Source organism: Gobio gobio (genome assembly GCF_949357685.1).
Source record: "Gobio gobio genome assembly, chromosome: 22".
NCBI classification, from domain to species: domain Eukaryota; kingdom Metazoa; phylum Chordata; class Actinopteri; order Cypriniformes; family Gobionidae; genus Gobio; species Gobio gobio.
This window is the reverse complement of record NC_137118.1, coordinates 28,801,201-28,828,681: the sequence shown is the minus strand read 5'-3', so window position 1 is coordinate 28,828,681 and position 27,481 is coordinate 28,801,201. Positions and strand designations below refer to the sequence as shown.

At 41.6% G+C, this 27,481-nt stretch overlaps 1 protein-coding gene across 1 annotated transcript in view; it reads left to right on the top strand.

Moving 5' to 3' along the window:
• megf10 (multiple EGF-like-domains 10) overlaps nt 1–27,481 on the top strand; it is a 153,563-nt gene that overhangs the window by 45,241 nt on the left and 80,841 nt on the right. Inside the window, exons 6-9 of the mRNA XM_079804917.1 lie at nt 20,553–20,799; nt 20,990–21,110; nt 21,368–21,504; nt 24,764–24,976. Coding sequence (XP_079661043.1) covers nt 20,553–20,799; nt 20,990–21,110; nt 21,368–21,504; nt 24,764–24,976 — 718 coding nt within the window. The remainder of the gene's footprint in view (nt 1–20,552; nt 20,800–20,989; nt 21,111–21,367; nt 21,505–24,763; nt 24,977–27,481) is intronic.

The window sequence follows — 27,481 nt, the reverse complement described above, 5'->3', positions numbered from 1 at the left end:
CTTAATTTGATGAAGTGACGAGAATATTTTTTGTGCACAAAAACAAACAAAAATTTTAAGTGTTAATTAAATTGCTGTCTATGGAGGGGTCAGAGAGCTCTCGGATTTCATAAAAAAATATCTTAATTTGTATTCCGAAGATGAACGAAGGTCTTGCGCATTGGGAACGACATGAGGGTGAGTAATTAATGACAAATTTTTCAGTAATTTTCATTTTTGGGTGAACTAACCCTTTAATAAATCCTTAACAAACATTATATAACGCTTAACAGATCATTAGTTAATATACAGTATATTCACATAGCTAGAAATATGAGATATGCTTAATATTAACTTAATATTTACTAGTGAACTTATTAAACAGAATATAATGATTAACAGATCATTAATGTAAATTGATATGCTTACAAATGTATTTAAACTTTCAATTCATATGATCATACACTTCTTAAAAATCTACAAATGATTATAACAAATGAATAATACCTTATTTGTTAATGTACATTTGAATGCTAACAAATGTTATGAAACTTAAGTTCATATATTGCCTAATGCACTTTTTTGAATCGTTAGAATTCTATAATTTTGATGAACGGTATATATACTCTTAAATCTTTTAGTCTGTGCTGTTTTCCGTTGTTGTATGAACAAAACTTCACTAAACATTTGTAGCGCTAGCCATTTAATGTTCCCAATAAGCTTTGTACTTTGTTACTTTTGATATGAAACCATTAATGTGGCGGGAAAGATCGCTGTATACGCCTCAGTTCAAGTAAATCACACATGACCTGATCATCTCCTCTTCCACTTTACTACTGGTTACAGCACCAAATAAACATGAATGAATATCAACAGGTATGTTGAAAGATACATAACAACTTACTGAAATCTGTATCATGTCTTATGCAATCGCTCAAACAATGTAGAAAGCAGCATTTTGCTAAATTAAATATAAATTGCACATATTACATACTCATATTTTTACCTAACCTGTTATTTAAATGTAATAAATAAAGCCACAGTTTAAATGTTAATATTTAAAAAAACTATTTGGTAGGCGCCGTGGAGACAACGAGGATGAGGGGATGGCAAAGGGATGGTTAAGGAGGCTGGCGAAGGGATAGCACAGACAAGTAGGAGGAGGTTCTGGAGGTGGACGGACAACCGGGAGGAGGACGAACAACAGAATCCAAGGTGGAATTGATGGTGGAGTGAGCCAAGGGATGACCTTGAGCAGGGGCTGATGGATCCTTATCCAGGCCACAGCCAGGGGAGTGTCCCACGGCGGCGTTGATGGAGGAACCATGGAGGAACATTGATGAGGGCCGGCATGGGGATGACCGGAGACGATGACGGGCGAGGATGGAGTCCACCGCGTAGCCGATGAGCCGAGGGGGTGGAGAGATGGTGAAGATCTTGACAGCCGCGACGGAGCCGCCGCAACGACCTCCTGAGACCAAGGAGGGGATCCGGAGGTCTGAGGGCAAGTTGAAGCAACCGAGGGTGGAGGCGGAGCCTGACGTAGGGCAGAGCAAGCTACAGCTGAAGGGGTGGAGGACCAGAGAGCAGCAGAGGCGAAGCGATGTCTGACACAGGTGGAGGCGTGCTCCACACTGAAGTCGAGGGTGGAAGGAGCATGGGCGCAGGAGCCAGGGTGACGGGTTAAGACAGATCGTAATACACCGAGGCTGGAGCAAAAGACTCTTGTCGAGGCTTGTCATACCCAGGAGGAGACGGTTGCCAGCAGGCCCGAGATGGTGCCATGCTACAGAGAGGAGGTAGAGGCGGTACCGAGGGACTGATGGGAGATGAAGATGACTGGGTGGCACTGATGGCTGGAGACTGGGGAAGAGAATGAAGGTCCATGCAAAAAAAACTAAAAAACACAGCATTAGAAATAGTCTGAAGAGGAGGTTGGAGAGGGGGCGGTGGGGGGTGTCAGCGAGACAAGCAGAAGACAGACTGTTTCAGGCAACAGTACTGGGGCTAGAAAAATATACTCTCCAAACTTTAAATCCAACAGTGTTTCAGCCAACAACTCACTCTCAGTAGCAGGGTGGTAGGCGGGGCTCCCTTCCAAACCCTCAAAGTCCACCAACACTACCTCGGCGATGGATGGCTCAGCTGGCTCACACACCTGGTCAGGCGCGCGCTGCTCGGGCTACGTGACAATGTGTTCCCAGGTCGCTCTTGTGGGCTCGCCTCGTACATCACCTCAGTCTTCATCGTGCTTCCTGCGGTGGGCTCAGGCCGTCGATCTTCGTTGTCTAGGTAATTTTGGCTGGGCACTGGATCGGGAGTGAGGCTGGCTGGTGAACTGTGATCCGCAGGACACGAGCACCCACTCCACATATCTAGCAAAGCTCCCTCGAGGAACCTCCCCGGACAACTGTGCACGTGTGGCGGCGTTGAGTCCGACCTGCAGGAACATGCACAGGCAGTAGTCTGGGAAGGTGGTCTGATGGGCAAAAACACTTCTAAATGTTTCTCGAGGGAGCTTTCTCCCTGCTCAAGGCACATGAGTCTGACAGCTCAAAAGTCAGAAAAAACAGAAAAGAAAATCCTACAAACACAACACTATACGTTGTTTTGGGCCGAACTTCTGTCAGGAGTGTGTGCAGGCAGGAAGACGAAGACAGGTAATACAGTTCCCAAATATAGTTTAATACAAATTCGCTAAAGACAGGTAGACGGGCAGTGGCACAACAAACTTAACATAACAGAGATTGGACAGAGACTGAAGGAACGGGAGGAACTTCAATAGTAAACACAATGAGGATAATGATGGCACAGAGCTGACACAGATGAACTAATAACGAATTTAACCGGGGAGACAGACGAGTGGCAGGAAACACAAAGGAACATGTGACAGATACAAAAAACTGAAAGTCCAATCAAACTGAAACTAAACGTGCCTGTGTCGTATGTTCAATGTTTTACAAATTTTTTTACTGAAAAATGAACGTACCTGATATATCCTAATGAATCAATATTGAATCGAATTGAATTCAAGTCAAAATCTAATCGAATCATGAAATTTGTGTCAATCCCCAATCAGATAGCATTGACTTTTACTCTGTTGTCGTATTTGTCTTTTCCAACGAGTGATGTGTGTAAATGTTGTTGCATTTGTGCTGTCATTCGAATCTAATTAGTTGACAGTATTGTTCCGGATCAATGTCATGGCGGTCAGTAGTCGTTAGGGTTGGGCGATGTCTCCTAAATGTTGACGATGTTTACAGTAAAACATCGTGATGGACAATGATATCGTCGTTTTTTTTTATTAATACAAATATATAATTTACTTTATCTGTATTTTACTATCTCTTTACATAAATACTATTTTCTACTTAAAAACTATATATATATATTTCGTTATTTTACTAACCCAAATAATGACCCATCCGCGCTAGGTTGCACGTGAGGGAAAAAAGTAGCTTCCTTCCACTTAAGAAGAGTTGTGCACTTTTAATATATCTTTACATGAATACTATTTTCTTCAAAACTATAATTTCGTTACTAACCCAGTGTTTTGTATGTTAATGCTGTTTTACGTGAATAATACCGAGTGAAGCACAAAGCTTTGTTTACAAAGGAAATAAATTCGTAGCCATGAATGGATTCATGCCGAATGAGAGAGGTAGGCTGAGCCCAATTTAAGATTTGTCAGCTTTTTTTTTCTGTTTTGTGATTTCCGTGAATTTTAACAATAGGCCTAACATTAGTCCATTTTATCCCACATGGACATACATCTCGTTTCTTTTCTCAAATCTTCACGCGTCGCACCCATTTTTGCAGGGAATTATAAACGTTTCTTCCTTTCATTTGTCTATAATTAAGTCTATTATACCCATTCACGTCCTTTACTGTGGGAAAGTAGAAAAACACTGTAGGACGAATAGGCTACCTTTTTACTTAATTTTATTTAACACAGTTTGTGCTTGTTATTAGACTTGGTAAGCCGCGTCAAGTTTATTTGAATAGCGCATTTCACACACACAGGCCATTTTACTTTCGTTTTTCTCTGGTAGTGAATAATCAAACATAGCTTAAATGTCTTGACCCTGTGGAAGATAAAATTCGCTCTTCAGAACTTTTACAACAAGTGTTGCTTTGCCATGTGTTCAGGAGAACACATGAAGACGAAGATATTTGAGAAGGTGTCTACCGCTCGTGTTTCATCTTGCGCAGAGCGGTATATTACGCATCTTTGAGGGGAAATTAAACAATTTTTTTTTAAACTAATATTTAATTTTCTTATATTCTTTAGGTTACCATTATTTACTGATAATCATTTAAATGTTTTACAGGCTGTGGTGTGTTGTTTCACTGATGGAAGTGCTGAAATAAACACGCATGCTTATGAAATGGATGTTTGAGCTTCGTTTATTATTTAAAAATGTAGGCTATATATATATCTGGCAAAGACTACAGTATTTAAAATAGAATATATTCATTATTTATATTCTCAATTTAATTTACAGAGCAATCCCTGCAAAGTTTTTAGTTTAACTATAGAAGAGGATTAGTGTGCGTCGCACTCACAACAAGACTCGCAATGGGGGGCGTGGCATCACGATGATATCGTCCATCGGCACAACCCTAGTAGTCGTGTGGACCAGCCAAGAAAAAATATCTAGTTATTATTATAAAAACTGCCTTGTGTGTAATTTAAATGTTTTTAATTTTTTACTAAATATTATAATTTTTTAAAAAATATTATAGTACCGAATGACAGGGTTCCTGTGTAGTTTAGAGCTTTAGTTAGAGAGATTGTTTTCCATAAGAAAAATCGACATGTACTGTATCTTAACGAATTGATACTGAATGGAATCAAGATCAGAGTTTAATCGAATCGCAAGCTTGTGAACTGAAATCGCATCGAATTGTGAAATTTGTATCTATATAGCCCCACTGCTGCAAAAAATCTGTACCTCTGCAGCAGTTGTTCTTTACCAGAAATATTGAGCACACTGATCAACTGAAATGATACTCGGTTACTTAACGTAACCTCGGTTCTCTCTAGAAGAGGGTTTCCTTACGCATCGGGAAAGTATTCTTTCTTCGAGATTTCTGAAAAACCCAAAATTATCCTTAATTTTGTAACATTGTCAACGCAGTGCGGCAGCCTGGCAGACCATAGCAGGCTATTCCAGCGTGCTATTGGCTGCTCTGCTGGCAACTGCAGCAGCCTATCGGTGAGCCCGCGTGACGTGGCAACCAATGAGGGCGCTTCGCGCCCACCTGGCTTCATTTGCCTACAGGTGGGGCGTGGCCACGTGTATATAAGCGGGGCTCACGGGCTGCGTATTCGGTTTTCGTAGTTCTGAAGCGTAAAAGCCCGCGGGGCGCACGGCAAGGAACGCAATACTCGTTCCCTCTTCTAGAGAGAACCGAGGTTACGTTAAGTAACCGAGTATCGTTCTCTTACGAGAGGTTCTCTCGTATTGCGTAAGTTTCGTAAAATATGCATCTTTCAAATCTAGGGAGATTAGCCAGTCTCTCGGGCGAATATGCGCGAGGATCTGCTTGGTCGTGAGCATCTTGAACGATCTTCTCATAAGAGCTTTGTTCAGACGCCTCAGATCCAGAATCGGTCTGAGCGACCCATCACTTTTTGGCACAAGAAAATACCGGCTGTAAAAGCCTGACTCGCTCATAGAATGGGGAACCGGTTCTATAGCCCCTTTGCACAGCAGCGTGGCTATCTCTGCTCGAAGTAGATGTGCTACTTCCTCGCTCACTCTCGTCTCCGTACGCGCACAGAAGCGCGGAGGGCGGCGAGCGAACTGCAGAGTGTAGCCGTGCTTCACTGTTTTCAGCACCCATTCTGATACACCTGGAATGGCTTCCCACGCTCTCGCATGTGCCACACGGGATAGAACGGCCTCCGGGCTCGAAACGCAGCGCTTCGCGGGTTTGACGGCCTGTATAGGAGGGGCGGGCGCAGTGCGCACGCTCTCTGTGCTGTGGGCCAGCCGATCGCTCGCGATGGCTGGCCGCCCTACACACTGTATCTCTGCCGCTTCGAGCGGGGAGTGGCTTGTGTGTGGCCCTACACTCATCGCTCCGGCCACCCTGGGCGGAGAACAAATGGTGTGTGGCGCGGCGCGTAGCGCCTGAGGCATAATGTTCGCGAAAATGTGTGAGCGCGTTTGAGCGGGCACAACTCTTACGCGTGGAACATGACCGGTTAAGAGTGGCTGTGTGACAGCGCGTGTAGTGGTTAGGCGTGGACGCAAACAAGCGGACACGTGACCTAACTCTAGCACTCGAGCGGCCGGTGGCCGCTTTATGTGTGTGAGAGACACGGGGTTTATAGTGCTTGTGTGCAGGGGTGAACACAGAAAAGTGGGCACATTTACTGCATTTGAAACACCTACGGCGTGAGCCGTGCAACCAGAAATAATGCAACCTTTGTGATTTCTCTGGTTCGCCGTAAAAACGGCGGTTATTGACAGGCGAGAGGGCAGTTTTGCCGGCTCGTTGGCTGTGTGAAATCCATCTGCAGCAGCCACAGTGGTGGGGGCTGACAGGAAAGAGAGTTTTGACGGTGGTCCGGCCGCGGCGGGACTTAACCGTCGTTTCTCGCCTCTGGCTAGGAGGACTTTGGAGGCTCGGACTTCAGCGCGATCCTAGGTCGGGGGCCCCGAGGGGGAGGCGGCTTACCACGGCTGGAAGAGCGCGATCTGGGGCGGCCGCTCGGTCTTCGCTGAGACGAAGGGGGCCGCGCTGGGCGCTGCGCGGAGCTCGGTGCTGGCTGGTCACGAGGACGGCGAGCAACGGAGCTATTGCTAGCGCCGGGGCGTCGAGGCAGGAAGAGGTTCATGGCCTGAGTCGTCTTCTGCACTTCAGAGAAACGATCGACGATCCCCTTGACCGCTGGTCCGAAGAGCCCAGACGGGGAGAGCGGGGCGTTTAGAAAGGCCGCGCGCTCTGTTTCTCTCTGTTTCTTGGTAGCGCGAAGGGCGAGATCCGTCGCGCTTCGCAAATCCGTGACCAACTCAGTGTCATAGCTTTTCTCATCCAGGTCGCGGAGGAGATTAGCTTGGAGGATTTGCAGCACGGCCATAGAGTGCAGAGCAGATGCCGCTTGACCGGAGGCAGCGAAAGCGCGGCTGATCAGCGATGACGTCACTCTGCAGGCCTTAGACGGGAGGGCAGCCTTTGAGCGCCAACCAGAAGGCGGGCAAAGGTGCGCTGCGACCGCCTCTTCCACCGGAGGGATAGCATTGTAGCCTTTCTCAGCCTCGCCGTCAACTTGTGAGAGCGCCGAAGAAGCCTGAGACGAGACCCTCGCGGAGAATGGCGCGTTCCAGGACTTCGCGAGCTCCTCGTGAAGCTCTGGCAGAAAAGGTGCAGTCCTGGAGGTGGGCGCACGGCGGCGACTGTTTAGGAAGCATCCGTCAAGTCGATTAGGCGCTGCCACCTTGGGCGGGGCCCATTCGAGGCCTAGCTGCTCGACAGCCCGGGTGAGAAGGCGCAACAGTTCCGCGTCCTCACCCGCTCGAGAGCGTCCGAAGGCCCGGACTGAAGAGGTCGTGGAAGACCAGTCCTCGCTGTCGGAAGCCATGATGGAGCAGCTGTCGGCACGTTCCGCGGCCGCATCCGCCTCATCCCCGGAGGCGGCAACAGAAATGGCGGCCTGGGGTGGGGGCGGGGAAGGCGAGAGTGAAGCCGGCGGGAAGGGTCCCGGCGAGCTTCTCTCTGCGAACTCCGGAGTCCGCTGCGAGCGGCGCTTCTTTCTGCGCGGCTTAGCAGGGACTGGAGGGATGTCGTCATCGAACTGATTGAGTCGAGCCCGCAGGGTCGACATCGTCAGCTCCTCGCACTCCGGGCATCCGCCGGCGAGTAGTGCGGCGGCGGCATGATCACGGCCCAGGCAGAGAGCGCAGATCACATGGCGGTCCCCGGAACTGAGCTGCGCGTGACACGAGCCGCAGGTGGAACGAGACATTTTGTATCAAACGCTCGGCTCTTTTTGAGAAAGTGTGACGCAGCGGCGACAACACTTGAGCGTAAAAGGATATGGGCTGCCGGAAAGCAGAGCAGGCACGGATGGCTGAAGGTGGCGCGATGCTGCCGGCTTCTTCAGGCGCTGTCCTCTGCTTGCTCGTCTGCACGATCACGGCGGCGGGTTCCAGATCCAGCGATGCGAAGGACTTCGCTGAAGAAAAGAAAATCGAATACGCAGCCCGTGAGCCCCGCTTATATACACGTGGCCACGCCCCACCTGTAGGCAAATGAAGCCAGGTGGTCGCCACGTCACGCGGGCTCACCGATAGGCTGCTGCAGTTGCCAGCAGAGCAGCCTATAGCACGCTGGAATAGCCTGCTATGGTCTGCCAGGCTGCCGCACTGCGTTGACAATGTTACAAAATTAAGGATAATTTTGGGTTTTTCAGAAATCTCAAAGAAAGAATACTTTCCCGATGCGTAAGGAAACTTACGCAATACGAGAGAACCTCTCGTAAGAGAACAATGTATTGTGAAAAGAGCTATATAAATACATTTGACTCAGTTTCTTTGTTAGAAGGGAATTCATGTGTTCAGAGCAGCTGCTGTTGTGGTTTCAGTTTCTAATAATGCCGACAGTGTTGACGGAGGTTTTGTGCTGTGGACAGTTTCACAGCTCATTCTGTGCTGCATTATATCTGTGCAATGGTGTGAGTGTCTTTTTTGATCTGTGTTGTAAAGTGAGTGTGACTGTCTGTGTGAGAGAGTACTGAACACACACACACACACACACACACACACACACACACACACACACACACACACACACACACACACACACACACACACACACACACACACACACACACACACACATTCTTGAACTCAGGAAGTGTCCTCAAACCATGTTTACATTGTAATACCCATGTCATTATTTATGTTCATAAACTTCTATTAGTGGAGCGGCTAAGTGCTTATGTTTGGCAGAATCGTTCAGTTTATGATACAAGCGTGAAAATTGGCATGAGCAGTCTCCATGGGTCACTTGACAAGAAAATTGTCAGAGCCACTTGAAATTTCAAGATGGCGGCCATTTTTCAAGATGGCCGACACCTTAGTGGAGCAGTTAAGTGATATAGTGGTTTATTTGGTGATACAAGCATGAAAATTGGCATGAGCAGTCTCTGATGATCACTAGACAATAAGCCACCCACAGCTACTTGAAATTTCAAGATGGCGGCCATTTTTCAAGATGGCCACCACCTTAGTGGAGCAATTAGGCTTACGAAATCATGTAGTTGGTGATACAAGCATGAAAATTGCCTTGAGCTGTTTCTAAGGATTGCTTGACAAGAAAACACTCTCAGCCACTTGAAATTTCTATTTTCAAGATGGCCGACCCCTGGATCCTCAAAAGATAAATTTTTTGATAGAAATGTATTGTTTTTTTTCCATTAAGGACGATTTGGTGTCATTTTATTTTATATGTTTTAGATTATTCTAAAGAACAACTTTTAACGCATCAAAATACAGTTGTGTTGATTTGTTGATTATAGATAGATTAGACAAGAGTGAATATCTGCACTACCAGGGCACACTGGTGATATATCACTGCTGTTAAACTCAGAGTGGGGTTCAATGTCAGCTAATTGTAAAGTTAGTATCCCAAATGCTGTCTAATCTACCCCAAAACAGTTAGATAGCCGCACCTGAATTGACAGGTTGTGCCAGCGCGGGAGAGCCGAGCCAAGGTTAATGGGGTTTTAGTTTACCGGATGGTGTACAGATCGCACGGGATATAAATGGCATTGGATGAACGATCGGACTAAGTGTAGGGTTAAGGCATGAACTTAGTTGTATCCCATACATCAAAGTGCTTGGTAAAAGGTGGTAAAAGGATAAACCCTCGGCCTCTGCCTATACATTTGCTGCAGTCATGGCAGAAGCCATCATAACAGTTGAGAAAACTAACTGGGACAGATGTTTCATTTGTCAGCAGGACACCAAGGAAAAACTCATTCATCCGAGTTTATTCAACAGAGAGCACGACCGTACTGGTTATGATACCATTGCAAGAAATGTTCCATTATTTCATAAGAATATTATTTATATATTATTTAAGTTTAGTTCCTTAGTATTGTTTGATATACTTTCTGTTTGTCATGGTTCCATGGCTGTGTCAGCCAGAGTCGCTGTTGCCTCTGGATCTGTTCTTATTAACATTCAGTATTAGTCATTGCTCAATTTTTTGTTTGGTGCACTGTCCGTTCAGCACCACAACTGTGCTAATTTATTAATCTTATTTTTGTTTCCCCACCTCTCAGTATTAACAGTATCAATAGTATTATACACATTTGTGCCCACATAAACCACATATACCTGTACACAAACAAACACACACACACACACACACACACACACACACACACACACACACACACACACACACATACACACACACACACACACACACACATACACACACACACACACACACACACACACACACACACACACACACACACACACACACACACACACACACACACACACACACACACACGTCTGGTTTACTATCTTTATCTTTATTTTTATGCTGTACAAACTATATATTCTATCCCCTATACACTAACCCTACCCTAAACCTACCCATCACAGAAAACTTTCTGCATTTTTACATTTTCAAAAACACATGCTCTCACACACACGCACATGCAACACACACTCACATACACACACATTTCATTCTACCAGATCTAGATTGCAATGTTCTCATTATCTCATCGTCTCTATCAAAGAGAGTTTGTAATGGATGAGAGGATGTTGAATAGAGTCAATGTGGACAACCTTCATGTTGAAGTGGGTCACGTTTCACTAAAGCACTCTAGTAAGTTTTGCCTGAAGAAATATTATGGAGGTTACTATGAGGTCATGTGGAAGACATCATGAAACACATATAGAAGATATAACACTGATATTTTGAAAAGTTCAGATTTGAAGATTTGATAAGATCTGATCACAGTAAATAAAAAAAGTACAAATGTTCAAGATTTCCTTCAATATATTCTATACATAGCACATGGTTCATGGAAAGCCTGAAAGTAAAAGGGATTTTCCAGGCCTGTAGGTGAATACAATCTTTAAGGTCATAGTATAGTGAGGTCATAGTATAGTGAGTACAGCTTTCTGCACTCAGAGCAGTGATGTACGAGTACGAAGTACACAAGTCCTGAACTTTGTTGATCCCTGATAATATACCATCATACTCCTGACACAGTGTGTGTACAAACAAGCTCCAATGAGCCTAATGTAACTTTTCATGAAGAAAAAGATCTTAGAAAAAGTGATGTCAGTGTTGAGTGATGAGATACTTAGCAGATTATCATCACTCAATGGCTGGTTGTCTAAGTGGTGTCCGCAAAATAACATAGGTTTCATAGACAATTGGAAAAGCTTTTGGGGCAGACCGGACCTGTTGAAAAGAGATGGTATTCATCCTTCCTGGGATGGTGCCGCTCTTCTCTCTAGTAATTTGGCACATAGTCTTAGAGCTAAACCTTGACTAACTGGGGCCCAGGTCAGGAAGCAGACGGACTGGCTTAACCGACCGCCTGCTAGCTGTCTCACGTCACAGAAGTCAGATAAATCCCAACACATAGAGATTCTCACACCTAGATACTATCAGACAGAGACTGTGTTTGTTCTAGGGATGCACCGAATCCAGATTTTTGGGGTTCGGCCGAATACCGAATCCACTGGTTAAGATTCGGCCGAATCCGAAACCGAATACCGAATCCTACTCCCATCCGCAGTCCATTATCACAGTAAACACATTAATGAAGTTAACAACGTCCACAGCAGTGTAGGGATGCCATTAACTGTTTTGGTCAAGTTTACTAAAGTAAACATTGCCGTGTATGTTCTTCTCGACGCTATTTCATGATGGTTTATTGAAAAATTACCCCGAGTCGTCCTCTGTCGTTTCAAAGAACAACCCAACGGAGAGCGCAGGTGGCGCGCGCTAGGGTTGTGCCGACATCAAGATGGAGCGCCACCATCGTGATGCCACGCCCCCGTTGCGAGTCTGTTGTGTGCGACACACACTAATCCTCTTCTATAGTATTAGTTAAACTAAAAACTTAGCAGGGATTGCTCTGTAAATTAAATTGAGAATGTAACTAATATTCACGTGAAACAGCATTCACATACAAAACACTGGGTTAGTAAAATAACAAAGTTATTTTTTTTTAAAAGTAGAAAATAGTATTTATGTAAAGAGGTATATTAAAATAAAAAGAGCTCAACTCTTAAGTGGAAGGAACCTATTTTTTCCCCCTCACGTGCAACCTAGCGGATGAATCATTATTTGGGTTAGTAAAAATAACGAAATGATGGTTTTAAGAGAATAGTATATGTAAAGATATATAGTATATTATCTACCTATTTACCTAATTCCGGTTCTTCAAAGCTTACGGATTCAGTGTATTTTCGTTTTGTCATCTTAATTTGGTAATTATTTAAGTGAAAAATATTTAGTGTAGGCCTATATATTTTATTAATTTTATTTATATTTTATCTGATCTATAGATCTATAGGCTGTTTGCAAGGTAAAATAAAATACATTTTGGCTGCTGTCTGTAGATTCCTTCATGCACAACTCGTATTCTCTCGGATGTTTCATATGCAAATGTTATAACAGCGGCTGTTGTTAAGGGTCCTTGTCATCACGAGACAAATCGGCATTGCAAATTGAACGCGTAGCTCAACTTGAATCGCCTTCTTTTGACTCAAAGTATACTGCCACGTTTTCTGTTCATGAGTTCCATTTTCACTTTCAACAGCGGCGTCATTACGTTCGACCAGCGGGGCGCGCATAGTGCAAGCCTAGTGTTCGGGTTCGGTGGAAAAAAATTCTGAGGTTCGGCAGAAACCGAACCCAATCAAAAAGCCCAATATTCGGCCGAATCCGAACCCGAACCCTGGATTCGGTGCATCCCTAGTTTGTTCCCCGATTTAGTAAATACAAAAAAACATCAAAACCATTCAACGGTAAAAATTGAATTGATGTCCAACAAATAAACAACAGATATAATACAGATAAACAAATGATAAAGCTTGGGCTGCAGAATATCCGATCCCTTTCCCCAAAAGCGCTTATTGTTAATGATATGATTACAGATAATAATCTAGATGTGCTGTGTTTGACAGAAACCTGGCTAAAACCTGACGACTACATTACTTTAAATGAGTCCACCCCTCAAGATTATTGTTATAAACACAAACCACATCTGAAAGGTAAAGGGGGAGGTTTTGCTGTAATTTATAATAACATCTTCAGTATTACTCAGAAGTCTAGTTGTCAAATATAATTCCTTTGACATTTTGGTGCTTTATGTAACGTTATGTAGTGTAATTGATAAATCCCGTTTGACATTTGTGCTGGCTACTGTATACAGGCCACCAGGGCACAATACAGACTTTATCAAAGAATTTGCTGATTTTCTATCAGAGTTAGTACTGGCTGCAGATAAAGTACTAATTGTTGGTGATTTTAATATCCATGTAGACAATGGAAAAGATGCATCGAGATTGGCATTTAGAGATTGTTACGGCTGTGAATGAGAGACAGGAGGATCCAATAGCAATATAGTAAATACTCATTTATTTCAGTATGACTGAGACAGAACGTCGATAACAAAGTCATAAAAGAAGCAATGGAGACAGGTCAGGCAGATCCCAGCAGAGCGGCAGGTGCAGGCAAGCACTCCCAGGCAGATAGATGCAAGCAGACAATCCCAGACAGGCAGCGAAGCAGGGACGCAGCGGGCAACACGGCACAGCAGAATCCAGGAACCGGTCACACACAGATGGAGCAGGAACACAAGCCGATGAACACACACGAGGATAGCCTGAAACGATCTGACAGTGAGTTTGGGTGAGAGACCAGCATATAAAGCCTGGTGATTAAGTGCAACAGGTGGAGGTGATGAGCACCGTAATCAGTGACCACGCCTCCAACACAACCTCACATGCACAGAGAAAAGGAGACAATGAATTGATGAACCGTGACAGAGATATTCTAAACTCTATTGGAGTTAGGCAACACGTGTCAGGACCCACTCATCGACGTAATCATACTTTAGACCTAATATTGTCACATGGAATAAATGTTGATACTGTTGAAATTCTGCAGCAGAGCGATGACATCTCAGATCATTACCTAGTATCATGTATACTTAATTTAGCTAAGGCTGCAAAGCCGTCCCTTCATTTCAAATATGGCAGGACCATCACTGCTGCCACTAAAGATTGCTTTGTAAATAATCTTCCTCATCAATTTAATCTCCTCAGAATCCCAGATAGCCTAGAGGAACTCAATGTTACAACAGAAACTATTGACTCTCTCTTTTCCAGCACTTTAGACACAGTTGCTCCCCTTCGCTTAAAGAAGATTAAAGAAAATAGTCCAATGCCGTGGTACTACGAGTACACTTGGGCCCTTAAAACAGCAGCTAGAAAAATGGAGTGCAGCTGGAGGAAAACAAAACTGGAGGTTTTTCGCATTTCGTGGAAAGAGAGCATGATTGCATACAGAAAGGCCTTAAAAACGGCTAGATCTGCTTATTTCTCGACTCTTAGAAGAAAACAAACACAACCTTAGGTAATTATTCGATACAGTGGCTAAATTAAAAAGAAATAAAGCTTCAACTTCTGACGTTTGTAAAGAGCACAGCAGTAATGACTTTATGAACTTCTTTACGTGTAAGATTGATAATATTAAGAAAAAAAATTATAACCATGCAGCCGTCTACTACAGTATCACATCACATCAGTATCACATTGTAGTGTCACTGAGGAAAAATTACGCTCATTCACTGCTATAGGAGAAGAAGAATTGGCTAAACTCATTAAATCATCTAAATCAACAACATGTATGCTCGACCCTATACCGACTAGGCTATTAAAAGAGATGCTTCCAGAGGTCATAGATCCTCTTCTAAATATCATTAATTCATCCTTGTCATTAGGATATGTACCGAAAATGTTTTAGTTGGCTATTATTTACCACTTATTAAAAAACCACAACTTGATCCTACAGAATTAGTCAATTGCAGGCCAATCTCAAATCTACCCTTTCTGTCAAAAAGACTAGAAAAGGTAGTGTCCTCACAATTATGCTCCTTTTTAGAAGGAAATGGTATCTGTGAGGATTTCCAGTCAGGATTTAGACCGTATCATAGTACTGAGACTGCTCTCATCAGAGTTACAAATGATTTACTCTTGTCATCCGATCGTGGCTGTATCTCTCTATTAGTGTTACTCGATCTTAGTGCTGCATTCGATACTTTCGACCACAACATTCTTTTGAATAGACTCGAAAATTATGTTGGCATTAGTGGAATTGCATTGGCATGGTTTAAATCATACGTATCTGACCGTTATCAGTTTGTAGCAGTAAATGAAGAGATGTCACACAGATCACAAGTTCAGTATGGAGTACCACATGGCTCTGTGATAGGACTGTTGTTTTTTTCCCGGTACATGCTACCTCTGGGAGATATCATTAGGAAGCATGGTGTTAGTTTTCATTGCTGACGATACCCAGCTCAATATTTCTTCACGCCATGACGAAACTTACCAATTCACAAGATTACCGGAACGCTTGTAATGCTCTACTGGGTGGTTGCTCTGCTCACTTAATAAATAAACTGCGGCTGGTCCAAAACGCAGAAGCTCGAGTTCTTACTAGAACCAGGAAGTATGACCATATTAGCCCGGTTCTGTCAACACTGCACTGGCTCCCTATTAAACATTGCATACATTTTAAAATCTTGCTTATTACTTACAAAGCACTAAATGGTTTAGCTCCCCAGTACTTGAGCGAGCTCTTAAAGGGTAACTTCAGTGATTTAGCATTAGGCTTTGTATCAGTAGAAACCCGAAAGTATATTCAAATTATGGTACTTTCCCCCCTCATATCCCCCTGAGACGAGAGAATTATGCATTTTATTTCTGGAAAAATTCCTCAGATGACACAAATATCGTCATTTTGCATCATCTGAGGATTTTTTGGCCAGAGGCTAAAGACTACAGCCACTAGACGAGCTGTTCCGCTTGTTATCAACCGCCCATAGGGGAGAGATCTCACGCACAGAATGTAAGACACAGACGGCCGCACGGACAATCATAATAACGGAGCGCGGTGCAGAGTAAAGTGAGTGTTTCAACTTTTCAATGAATTCCTGTGATAGTTTAGCTTCCATTTGCCATCTGAAAACGTGCCAGACTGGCGCTTACCTCAGCTCTGCTCAGCTCTTCGTGAGGAATGAAATCTGACACTGCTGCGTCTGTGCCGTGACTTTTGTTTGGCTCACTCACACTTTATTGAAAAGACATGTTCAGTTTTTAATTGTAGTGTTTATTCTATAACTGACCAAAATGATTGTATTACTATGAAGATCAAAACGACGGTGTACGGAGTGCCCTCGTAGGACAGCGAAGCAAGTGCATTCTGGGAGTTGTTGTCTTTCATCCACATGAGACAAAAATACATTTTCTGTCTTTTCTCAGTCTAGAAGGCACTAAATTTAAAAATAACTTCACATTTCTACTGCATAAATGACCCAGTTTAAATACAAAGCTTAATGCTAAATCACTGAAGTTACCCTTTAACGCATTATACTCCATCACGTCTATTGCGGTCTCAAAATTCTGGCCAGTTGATCATACCTAGAATATCAAAATCTAAACTCTGAAGATGCGTAATAGCGCCCCCCTGAAAATGTGTAATAGCGCCCCCCTACCGTATAACTCAGATCTTTTGAATATTCTTATCTAATAATTGTCTCACCGACACGGCATCCCCAATAAACCCGTCTCCGGCTTGATGACTCCGATCTTTTGAATATTCCTTTCTAATAATTGCCTCACCGACACGGCATGATGGCCAGAGGAGAACTGGCACCCCGACTGAGCCTGGTTTCTCCCAAGGTTTATTTTTCTCCATTATGCCACCTGATGGAGTTTTGGTTCCTTGCCACTGTCGCCTTTGGCTTGGCTTGCTCAGTTAGGGACACTAATTTTTCTACTAAATATTCAAATACATTTTCAACTAAATTACTGATCTGCCCACATTGTCACTATATGATAATTGAAATGAGCTGAATAACATCATCGTTTTCTCCAGAGCGGCTGTACAGTCTAATCAAATTCTGTTGCAACATTTTCCTGTTTAACACTGATAAATTGCCCCAAGCTGCTTTGAAACAATCGGCATTGTAAAAAGGGCTATATAAATAAAGGTGACTTGACTTGACTTGAGTGCTGCCACCACTCTTTTATGAGACCAAAATGTCTACTGGTGTCATATATTGCTTTAGCTTTAACATTTTATAAAAGAGATGACTCCAGATTCTGACAGACCTTATGAAAAATAAGTATACTTTTAGTAAGTTCATTTTATAAAGTATACTTAAGTAAAGTATATTTATTAAGTATACTTTATAGTAATTATACCAATACCAATGTACTAGAAGTATACTTGTAAGTGTAGCCTACTGTTTCAATACTACTTGGGGCAATTTTTTAGTAGGCCTACGTTTTTTAGTTAATGAAAGTAGCTACACTTTAAAGTATACTCTCTGTAACCTACTAGTTTAGTAGTTTTATACTGCAAGTATACTTGTAAGTTTTCAAGTGAACATAACATACTTATAGACAGTTTAAAATTTATATATTATTTTCGCACTTTAGGTATACACTATGTTCCTATTTAGGTATTAATGTTTTATACTTATACCTTTAACTCTTTCCATTTTAAAAACATTTTACTCTAGCTTGATGTATTCTTTTTTATCAACAATTGAAAAAGTTTAACTCTTTCCCTGCCATTGACGAGTTAACTCGTCATTTATGAGATCTGCTTTATCACTGTTATGCGGTAAGGGGCACTAGTCGTATCTCCTGAACGAGTACAGTATTCTCCAGATCACAACCAGAACAAAAAAGAAGCAGAAACGAGCGATCTCATATGTAAGCAGATGCATATGAAAAATAATGCGGCCATGAACAATAAACCAAAATGGCATATAAATCAAAATGGCCTAATGTTACTGAATGAAATATCGATAACTGTGCAAGCTTTGATGGACTCGATCTGTGTTTTGATCATCGTTCTGAATCCGATCTGGATGTAGTCTTTGACCAAAACGCGAATTTCTCAGCTTTTTGCTCAGAAAGTCGCTATAGCTCATCCTGGGTCGACATTTAGGCAGTTTTGATTTATATGCTGTTTAATGTTGATGATTGCATTATTTTACATTAATGAGAGCAATCTTCTATCACTAGTTTCTGCTTCTTCTTCACCTGTGTTTTGACTGGAGATTCTGTATCATCATAGACTGTAAAATGTTCTGTACTCTTTCAGAAGATGCGTAATAGCGCCCCTACCATATAAAAGTGAAAATGAAAGAGTAAAGTAGATTTGAAGTAAATTATGTATAAACTACCAGTGGACTAGCCTATATAAAAATTCAGATACTCAGAATTAGAATCTTTATAAAAACAATATTTTCAAAACAATGTTAGATTATAAGACAGTATGTACAACTATGTGGAAAAAAATATTTAATATGCTACTCAATTAAAATGAAAAGAGTAATCAACACAACTACAAGCCAAGTATACTTCGAATACTTCATTATACTTTTAAGTATATCTTGCTCAAAATATTGAGTACAAATATAGGCCAAATATACTCACTTTCTGTCAGTATAGAGTAAAGTATACTTAAGTACAATTTAAAGTATATTTCTGAGAAGTACATAAAGTATATTTCTGAGTAGTACATAAAAATAGACTGAAGTATACTTTCTCATTTTTTAGTTTAAATGAAGTATACTAATAGCACACTTGAATAAACTTCTTTTTCGTAAGGGAGGATGAATTGATCTGATGAATGTATGTTTGACAGAAACACAGAAAGTATGTTTCCCAAAACATACTGATAACATGTGCTTTCTCTCAGTAAGAGGTACAGACAATATTCACCGTAATTCTTTAGTGTTTCAGTAAAAGGAAATAATATACAATTAATAAAATATAATATAAAATGAAAGACAAATTCATATTTCATATCTGGAAGCCGGGCTAAGTGAGTAAGCACTGTTACTGCACTCCTGGCATGGGCCAGACCCTCAGTCACTCCTCAGAGACCAAATACAAACTTTAGAAAACATATATGAAGAAACAATACACAATCAGTGGTTCTGTTGATTAAGTAAAACCATAACTGGAAAAGAATCATTAAAAATCATTATAATAATATAGGAGGATACATATTGATTAATGCTTTGATTATACATTTCATAAAGATAGGTATATTGAAGCGGCAGTGGATTTCAGAATCTGCACTCTTCAATTTGTATTACTTGACAGACAAACTACTTATTCCACTTATTATAATGAACACAATTACTGAACACTGATGTCTTGCTACAGTCTCGACTTGTCCTCCTTGCTTTACGCATTTATATCTATATCTACGCTTTTACAGTTTAAAGACAGTGTTGTGCTGTGTGCAGCTCTGAAGCAGCATTTTGTTCGCACAGAGCCAAAGACTAAAAACTGAACTTTCCTCAGACATCAAAACTGTGATGCTGATTTTTCCTTCAACAAAACCATATATAACACACTATATTGCCAAAAGTTTTGGGACGCCTTTCTTTACATGCACATGAAATTTAATGGCATCCCATTCTTAATCCGTAGGGTTTAATATGGAGTTGGCCCACCCTTTGCAGCTATAACAGCTTTAACTCTTCTGGGAAGGCTTAGGAGTGTGTTTATGGGACTTTTTGACCATTCTTCTAGAAGCTCATTTGTGAGGTCAGGCACTGATGTTGGACGAGAAGGCCTGGCCCACAGTCTCTGCTTTAATTCATTACAAAGGTGTTCTATCGGGTTGAGGTCAGGACTCTAGTCAAGTTTACACCACTGCATCCGATGCTTTGCAATGCACTTGGTGATGTAAGGCTTGGATGCAGCTGCTCTGCCATGGAAACCCATTCCATGAAGCTCTCTACGCACTGTTCTTGAGCTAATCTGAAGGACACATGAAGTTTGGAGGTCTGTAGCTATTGACTCTGCAGAAAGTTGGCGACTTCTGCGTACTATGCGCCTCAGCATGCGCTCTGTGATTTTATGTGGCTGAGTTGGCTGTTGTTCCCAATCGCTTCCACTTTGTTATAATACCACTAACAGTTGACTGTGGAATATTTAGTAGTGAGGAAATTTCACGAATGGACTTATTGCACAGGTGGCAACCTATCACGGTACCACGCTTGAATTCACTGAGCTCCTGAGAGCAACCCATTCTTTCACAAATGTTTGTAGAAGCAGTCTGCATGCCTAGGTGCTTGATTTTATACATATGTGGCCATGGAAGGGATTGGAACACCTGAATTCAATGATTTGGAGGGGTTTCCCAATACTTTTGGCAACATTGTGTATATGCACATATCGCATATTATTGATAAAATCTCTCATGGCAGTTTTTACTGTGTCAGAAGTAAAAATCAGCTTTGTGTCTTTGTGCAGCATGTGATCGCGAGCACTGGGGTCCGCACTGCAGAAGTCGCTGTCAGTGTAAGAACGAGGCGCTGTGTAACCCCATCACCGGAGCGTGCATCTGTGCACCCGGCTACCGCGGCTGGCGCTGTGAGGACCTCTGTGAGCGCTCCACCTACGGTAACAACTGCCAACAGAAATGTCTGTGCCAGAACAACGCCACATGCCATCACATCACAGGAGAGTGTGTGTGCAGCCCAGGATACACGGGAGCATTGTAAGTTTACCTGCATGTTGCACGTGACAGGCGTCATTGCATCTGTTACACAGGCGCCTTTGTTTATATTCCTGTAGCTCAAACAATTGATTGTTAAGGGTTTGATTACAATAATGCAATAATTGAAAAATGTTGGATAAGAGCATCTGCCAGATGCATGAATGTAAATGTGTTTGGTGTCTGTGTGCAGCTGTGAGGACTTGTGCCCTCCAGGGAAACATGGGCGGCAGTGCGAGGAGCGCTGCCCCTGTCAGAACGGTGGCGTGTGTCATCATGTGACTGGAGAATGTTCCTGTCCGGCTGGATGGATGGTATGCTGGGTGTTACTGCACTGCATGTGGCCCACAATACTGAATGTGAACTGAAATCTATGAGTAAAGATAAATATTTGTGATTCATAATGTTTGGAGTTCGACAGAATTATTATATTATTTGTTTAATTAAATTATTTTCTCAGTTTTACGGTAGTTTGAAAGTCTAGACGTACCTGAATTTGTTTTAAAACTTCCTGTCTACTCTAATAGTTACACATTGTTTGTCTTGGCACACTGTGTTGATGTTTTTTCAGGGAGCAGTGTGTGGACAGCCGTGTCCGACAGGACGCTTCGGTAAGAACTGCTCGCAGGAGTGTCAGTGTCATAATGGAGGAAGCTGTGCTCCATCCACTGGACAGTGTGCGTGTAGCGCAGGATACACAGGAGAGAGGTCAGTACATGCACTGCAACATCAAGCTTTACCGCCAGAAATGCTGAGCACAAGCAAATGTTGAGCAAAATGTGAATATACAAGCACCTTAATAGTACTCAACAGACCTTAAATTATTGAATTTCACGTGGATGAAAATGAAGCTGCTAGGGATAAACTTACAGCCTATACAATGACACTATTGCATCACATGCAATTTTCAAAACTCACAACTTTCAAAAGTTTTGCTGAACAATTGGCATGATGTTAAAAAAACAGTACAATCCACTAAACACAGTTTAATACTGTCCCTCACAGCCTCAATTTCATTCCTGTCAAAAATGAAATTTGATTAAGGTCTAAATGACTTTTGCGCTATATTCAAGCCTTCTGAAGTGATGTGATAGCTTAGTGTGAGGAACAGAGCCAAACTGAAACATGTATTCAGATGATGCTTAAAGGGCTATCATTGAATAACACCTCCTGGATTAGCTTTGGCACTGCTCTAGACTCACCATATCAGGTTATGAGGAAACTAAAGAGGTGAAACTGCAGGAGCTGATGCTGGCATAAGTCTCAGAGTGATGAGGGCATGTGTCGATCATATAGACCAGAGGTCTTCAGCCCGGTGTCAGGGTTGTAGAAGGGATGAGGCGAGGACTCAAAGATGCAGAAATAATGGGCTTTTTAATGATAATAACAAAATAAAACAAGACAAAACAAACTACCCCAAGGGGACTTGACTTGACTTGACCAGACCAGACCAGACCAGACCAGACCAGACCAGACCAGACCAGACCAGACCAGGGAAACATGAGGTACATTCGACGACGATTCCGCACTGGACTGTAAACACAAGGAGATTAAATAGGGAACAAACAAAAGAGGGTAACGAGGGAAGACAGGTGGGGCAAATGAACCAATAATCAGGAAACAAGGTGGGCGGGGTTAGACAAGGGACACGAGCACATGGCACAAAGAAACACTTAACAAGACATGACATCACACCAAACATGACATGAACATGCAGCTAATGAGAACGAAATCATCAGCTGCATGTTCACACAAAACATGACAACATAAAAGCACGCAGCCAGTGAAGAACACCAACCACGTGCTACACAACATAAGACAAAACATGAAAGCACACGGCCGATGTAAATATGAACCGTGTGCTACACAGACAGAAGAGCACAGGCTCACATGACAAGACAGAGCGCACGAGAACGAGCAAATGCTCACTCCGTGCGCTCGTGACAGAAAACAAACACGTGGAGCATGAATGTCCGAATCCCAACACAAAACTGAAACCCAAACTAGACCGAAGTGCTGGGATCCGAACACTTTTGTTTATATCATGGTATGTGAATCAATGTATCCATGCAGTGCAGGAATGCTTGAAGTTATTGACAAGTTAGAGCGATATTGTGCACACACTTATGTGTCAAAACGCCCGTCTTGGCGCGTATTCACGTAAACACAGTCGATTAAGAGAAATTTGCAAGTGTGTCATTTTGTTGGATTCGTGCAGTATGACTTGTAGTGACAGCAGCCTTATAAACCTACTGCCTTCTGTCAATAATAATAAACAACAAAAAAACGGAATAACATTTGTAGCATATTCATACTGTAAAAACTATGCAGTTTTTTATTTTATATTTGATGAATTTATAAAATTTCTGAAGTAATTATTTCTTCAATAGATCTCCCTGAAAAACTTAAACAATCTATTTTATTTGTGTCAAAAGTTTGTTCCATTATGTTTATTAGTCCTTTTGCTTGTAACTCTTTAGTTTTCTTGTTTACTCCAATAGTTGCTTGGGAACATTTTACTTATATGTTTTCTGTGGTATGAATATTAAGGGGTTCATCTTACTGATCAAGTGTTGTAATTATGCATGAAGATTATCAGAGGTGAAAGCTCTGTGAGGGCTGTATTACTTTAAAGATTACATTAGAACGGCATTTTTTTCACTGGACTATTTGTCACAGTGGACAAACTCACACATGATGCATGCTGGGTGAGTTTGGGGCACAGGCATTTAAGAAACACAGGAGAGAGTGTTTATTTCCCTTCAGTGTCAGCAGTTAATCATATGCATGTAGAATAAGTCATTGAAGCCATTTCTCTGGTGTTTTGTCCAGCAGCAGCAGCAGAATGTGCAGCTGTAATTACAGTATGAGTGATCGTGCAGCATGTATTTAAACTGCAGAAATAGAAACGCAAGTGCATTTTTATGACTTAATAAGAGCTTTGGCTTCACCAGACGTCACTGTTACCTCCGGTTTACCCTGCTTTCACCACACCCTACCGGCTGCAGAATAATTGCTTAACAGTCGCAGGGAGGAGCTCACCAGTGTGTGTGTGAGAGAGAGAGTGTGTGTGTGTGTGTGTGTGTGTGTGTGTGAGAGTGTATGTGTGTGTGTTTAACTAAGTGGTTAAGAGTCAAAGAGAGTGCGAGTCTCTGTATGAAGAAGGTTATTTGTGGAATGCTGAACAGGCCTGCTCTGCTAATGGTTGAGATAAGCGTGTCCTCATGACATGTTGAGTTCCCTCTATCATTAGATTCTGATCTATAGGGACTGAGCTTCATTACGAGCGAAGACCATATGATAAAGACACAAACAACACAAAACAGTTGTTACATTCTTTGCATAGTATTGATATTGCTTATGCAAAGAATAACTTCTCTGATCACATTTTAGAACTGAAACTCGAATGTAGCTGCAAGTTGCATTTCTACAAGAATAGATAAATAGAAATGTTCTTTTACATTCCATAGCTTTTTTTCAAAAAGTCTTTTCAAACCATTCCACATTATACAATCATTCCGTTCTCTCTGCGTTTGGGAGCACGAGCGACTGAACATGATTCACTGGCATCATGATTGCTTGCCTATTGAACGTTTTGTAAGTAACTTTTTGTAAGTAACTTTTTGAACATGTTAGAGCAGTGTCCATGTGGTATTGATGTTTTTTCAAGGCACACAAAAACTATGTTTTTAAGAAATGAAATTATAAACATTTAATTCCCAAACAGGATAAAAAAAGAATGTAGTGCTTTTGGGTAAGTAATGACAAATATGAAGGCTGTAAGCACATGTTTAGGATTGGTTTAGGATTAATTAACCATTATTAAACACATTTGTTGACCAATAAATGCTGTATAAAATATAAATAAAGTGACCGTATACACTGTGTCAATCTGTGTCAGTCTTCAGGACCACTGCGTCGAGCTGCTGTGATTGAAGTGTGGGTGTGTGTGTGTGTGTGTTGGCAGGTGTCAGGATCAGTGCCCGGTTGGCAAGTATGGCGTCGGCTGCAGTCAGATGTGTTTCTGTGTGAACGGCGCCCAGTGCTATCACGTGAGCGGAGCCTGTCTGTGCGAACAGGGATACACGGGTGAAAGCTGCGAGCAGCGCATCTGTCCGGATGGTCTGTACGGCCTCAAGTGTGACAGGAAGTGCCCTTGTCACGCCAATAACACACGCAGGTAAGACAAACACTGCAAATGTATTTCAACTTCTCAGTGATTATATGGCACATTATATGGTCTTATTTGGTGTTAACTGACAGAGTGAGTCAAGTTGGCGGAGCATTAAATGGCTTTCCTGCTGAAAAATCCAGCATAAACTAGCATGAATTCCATGTTGTTCCAGGCTGGTTTATGCTGGTCTAGCTGGTGGACCAGTGTAGTCATGCTGTTCACAAGCAAAACTGAGCTGGTTGTGGCTGGATATGAGTGAAAATGATGATCAGACAGGAGATCTGAAATATGTGGCCTGAAGCAAGTAGGCAAAACCAAACAAATCCAATCCAGTTGAAATTGGGTTTAGCAGGTTCACAAAACTCACTATGTCAGCTCAGGGAGTGAGAAATTCATACACAATTCACTTCTCTGCTGAAGATTAAGAGACTGTTATGAATATCATGAATTTAAATGTATTTACAATGCCACAAAAGTTTGAGAAGGCAGCTGAAAGAAAATACCTGACTACATTAATGCAAGTGAATTAACTGAATTTATTTAAAGGAGTGTCTATTTAAAGCAAGTGCAAATAGCGTGCCTTGTTGGCAAGTGCTATTCACACTAGCTCCGCCTGTTTAGGAAAAACAAGAAAGAAAAAAATAAGAGGCGTATTTTAATGTTTTCAGTGGCATAGTCAGTAAAGCACAAGGATTAAAGATCTTGGGTTTGACGTGATCGACCTGGGTTCGAATCTGCCTTTTGCAGAGCTCGCTCTTCTTTCTTTTCCTATCACATATCACATCGGAAAGGCATTTACTTTCAATAAAAATTAAGAATATGTTTTAAAAATGGAAATAAAGTGCCTAACGAAATAATAATAAAAGCATTTATTGGGTAGGGTTAGGGATAGGTGTAGGGAGGGCTTTTATTGTCCCCTTAAAGGATTAGTTCACTTTTAAATAAACTTTTGCTGATAATTTACTCACCCCCATGTCATCCAAGATGTCCATGTCTTTCTTTCTGTAGTCGAAAAGAAATTAAGGTTTTGGATGAAAACACTCCAGGGTTTTTCTCCATATAATGGACTTCAATGGGCCCAAACGGTTCAAGGTCCAAATGACAGTTTCAGTGCAGCTTCAAAGGGCTTTAAATGATACCAAATGATACCAGACAATGAATAAGGATCTTATCTAGTGAAACGATCAGTTTCTGTGAGAAACCGAACAGTATTTATGCTATTATTTTGCCTCTTATCAGACGAACGTGATTATCTCTGAGCTCCGCCATAACTTCCGCTAAGTGAGGTCAAAATACGAGCGTGGTCATAAATGTATACGTAGATACCTCATTAGCGATTGTACGGATAAATAGAATTAAGCATCTACGATCGATATATCTATGACCACGCTCGTATTTTGACCTCACTTAGGGGAAGTCAGAGAATCACTCAGTCAGAGAATCACTCAGAGATGATCATGTTCGTCTGAAAAGAGGTAAAATAATAGCATAAATACGGCTCGGTTTCTCGCAGAAACTGATCTTTTCGCTAGATAAGACCCTTATTCATCGTTTGGTATCGTTTAAAGCCCTCTGAAGCTGTACTGAAACTCATTTGGACCTTGAACCGTTTGGGGCCCATTGAAGTCCATTATATGGAGAAAAACCCTGGACTGTTTTCATCCAAAACCTTAATTTCTTTTCGACTGCAGAAAGAAAGACATGGACATCTTTGATGACATGGGGGTGAGTAAATTATCAGCAAAAGTTTATTTAAAAGTGAACTAATGCTTTAAGGCTGCATCCATTTAATAATTTTAATAAACATAATCATTAAATTTCTATGTTATTATTGCATCCTGTTTATGTACAACAATACTGAGGTGCAAATAGTATGTCAAAATAAAGTATAGTATCTGTCAAAATAAAGTATAAATAGCATCTAATTACTATCTACACATATTGCAAAAAACTACTTTTACATGGTGTAAATAGAATATATCACTAATTTCAGTTAGTAAATAGCATCTACAGCTATTTGCACTTAGTGTAAATATCATCTATCGCTAAGAAAATGTTATTTTCAATTAGTTTTTTAAATTAATTAGGTTCACAAAGAGCTGAAAAGAAAACACGCAAGTTTAGCAATTTAAAAGCTTCATATATTCTAAAGCTTGTATTTATGTGCATTATTTGTATTTATTTTTTCAATTAAAAGTTGAATTGTCAAAATATAATTGCTTATGTGTAATGCATTAAGAATATAACATATACACTACATTACCTAAATATTGGGACACCCCTCCAAATCATGAATTCAGGTGTTCCAATCACTCCCATGGACAAAGGTGTATAAAATCAAGCACATAGGCATGCAGACTGCTTCTACAAACATTTGTGAAAGAATGGGTCACTCTCAGGAGCTCAGTGAATTCAATCGTGGTGTTGTGATAGGTTGCCACTTGTGCAATAAGTCCATTTGTGAAATTTCCTCACTCCTAAATATTCCACATTCAACTGTAAGTGGTATTA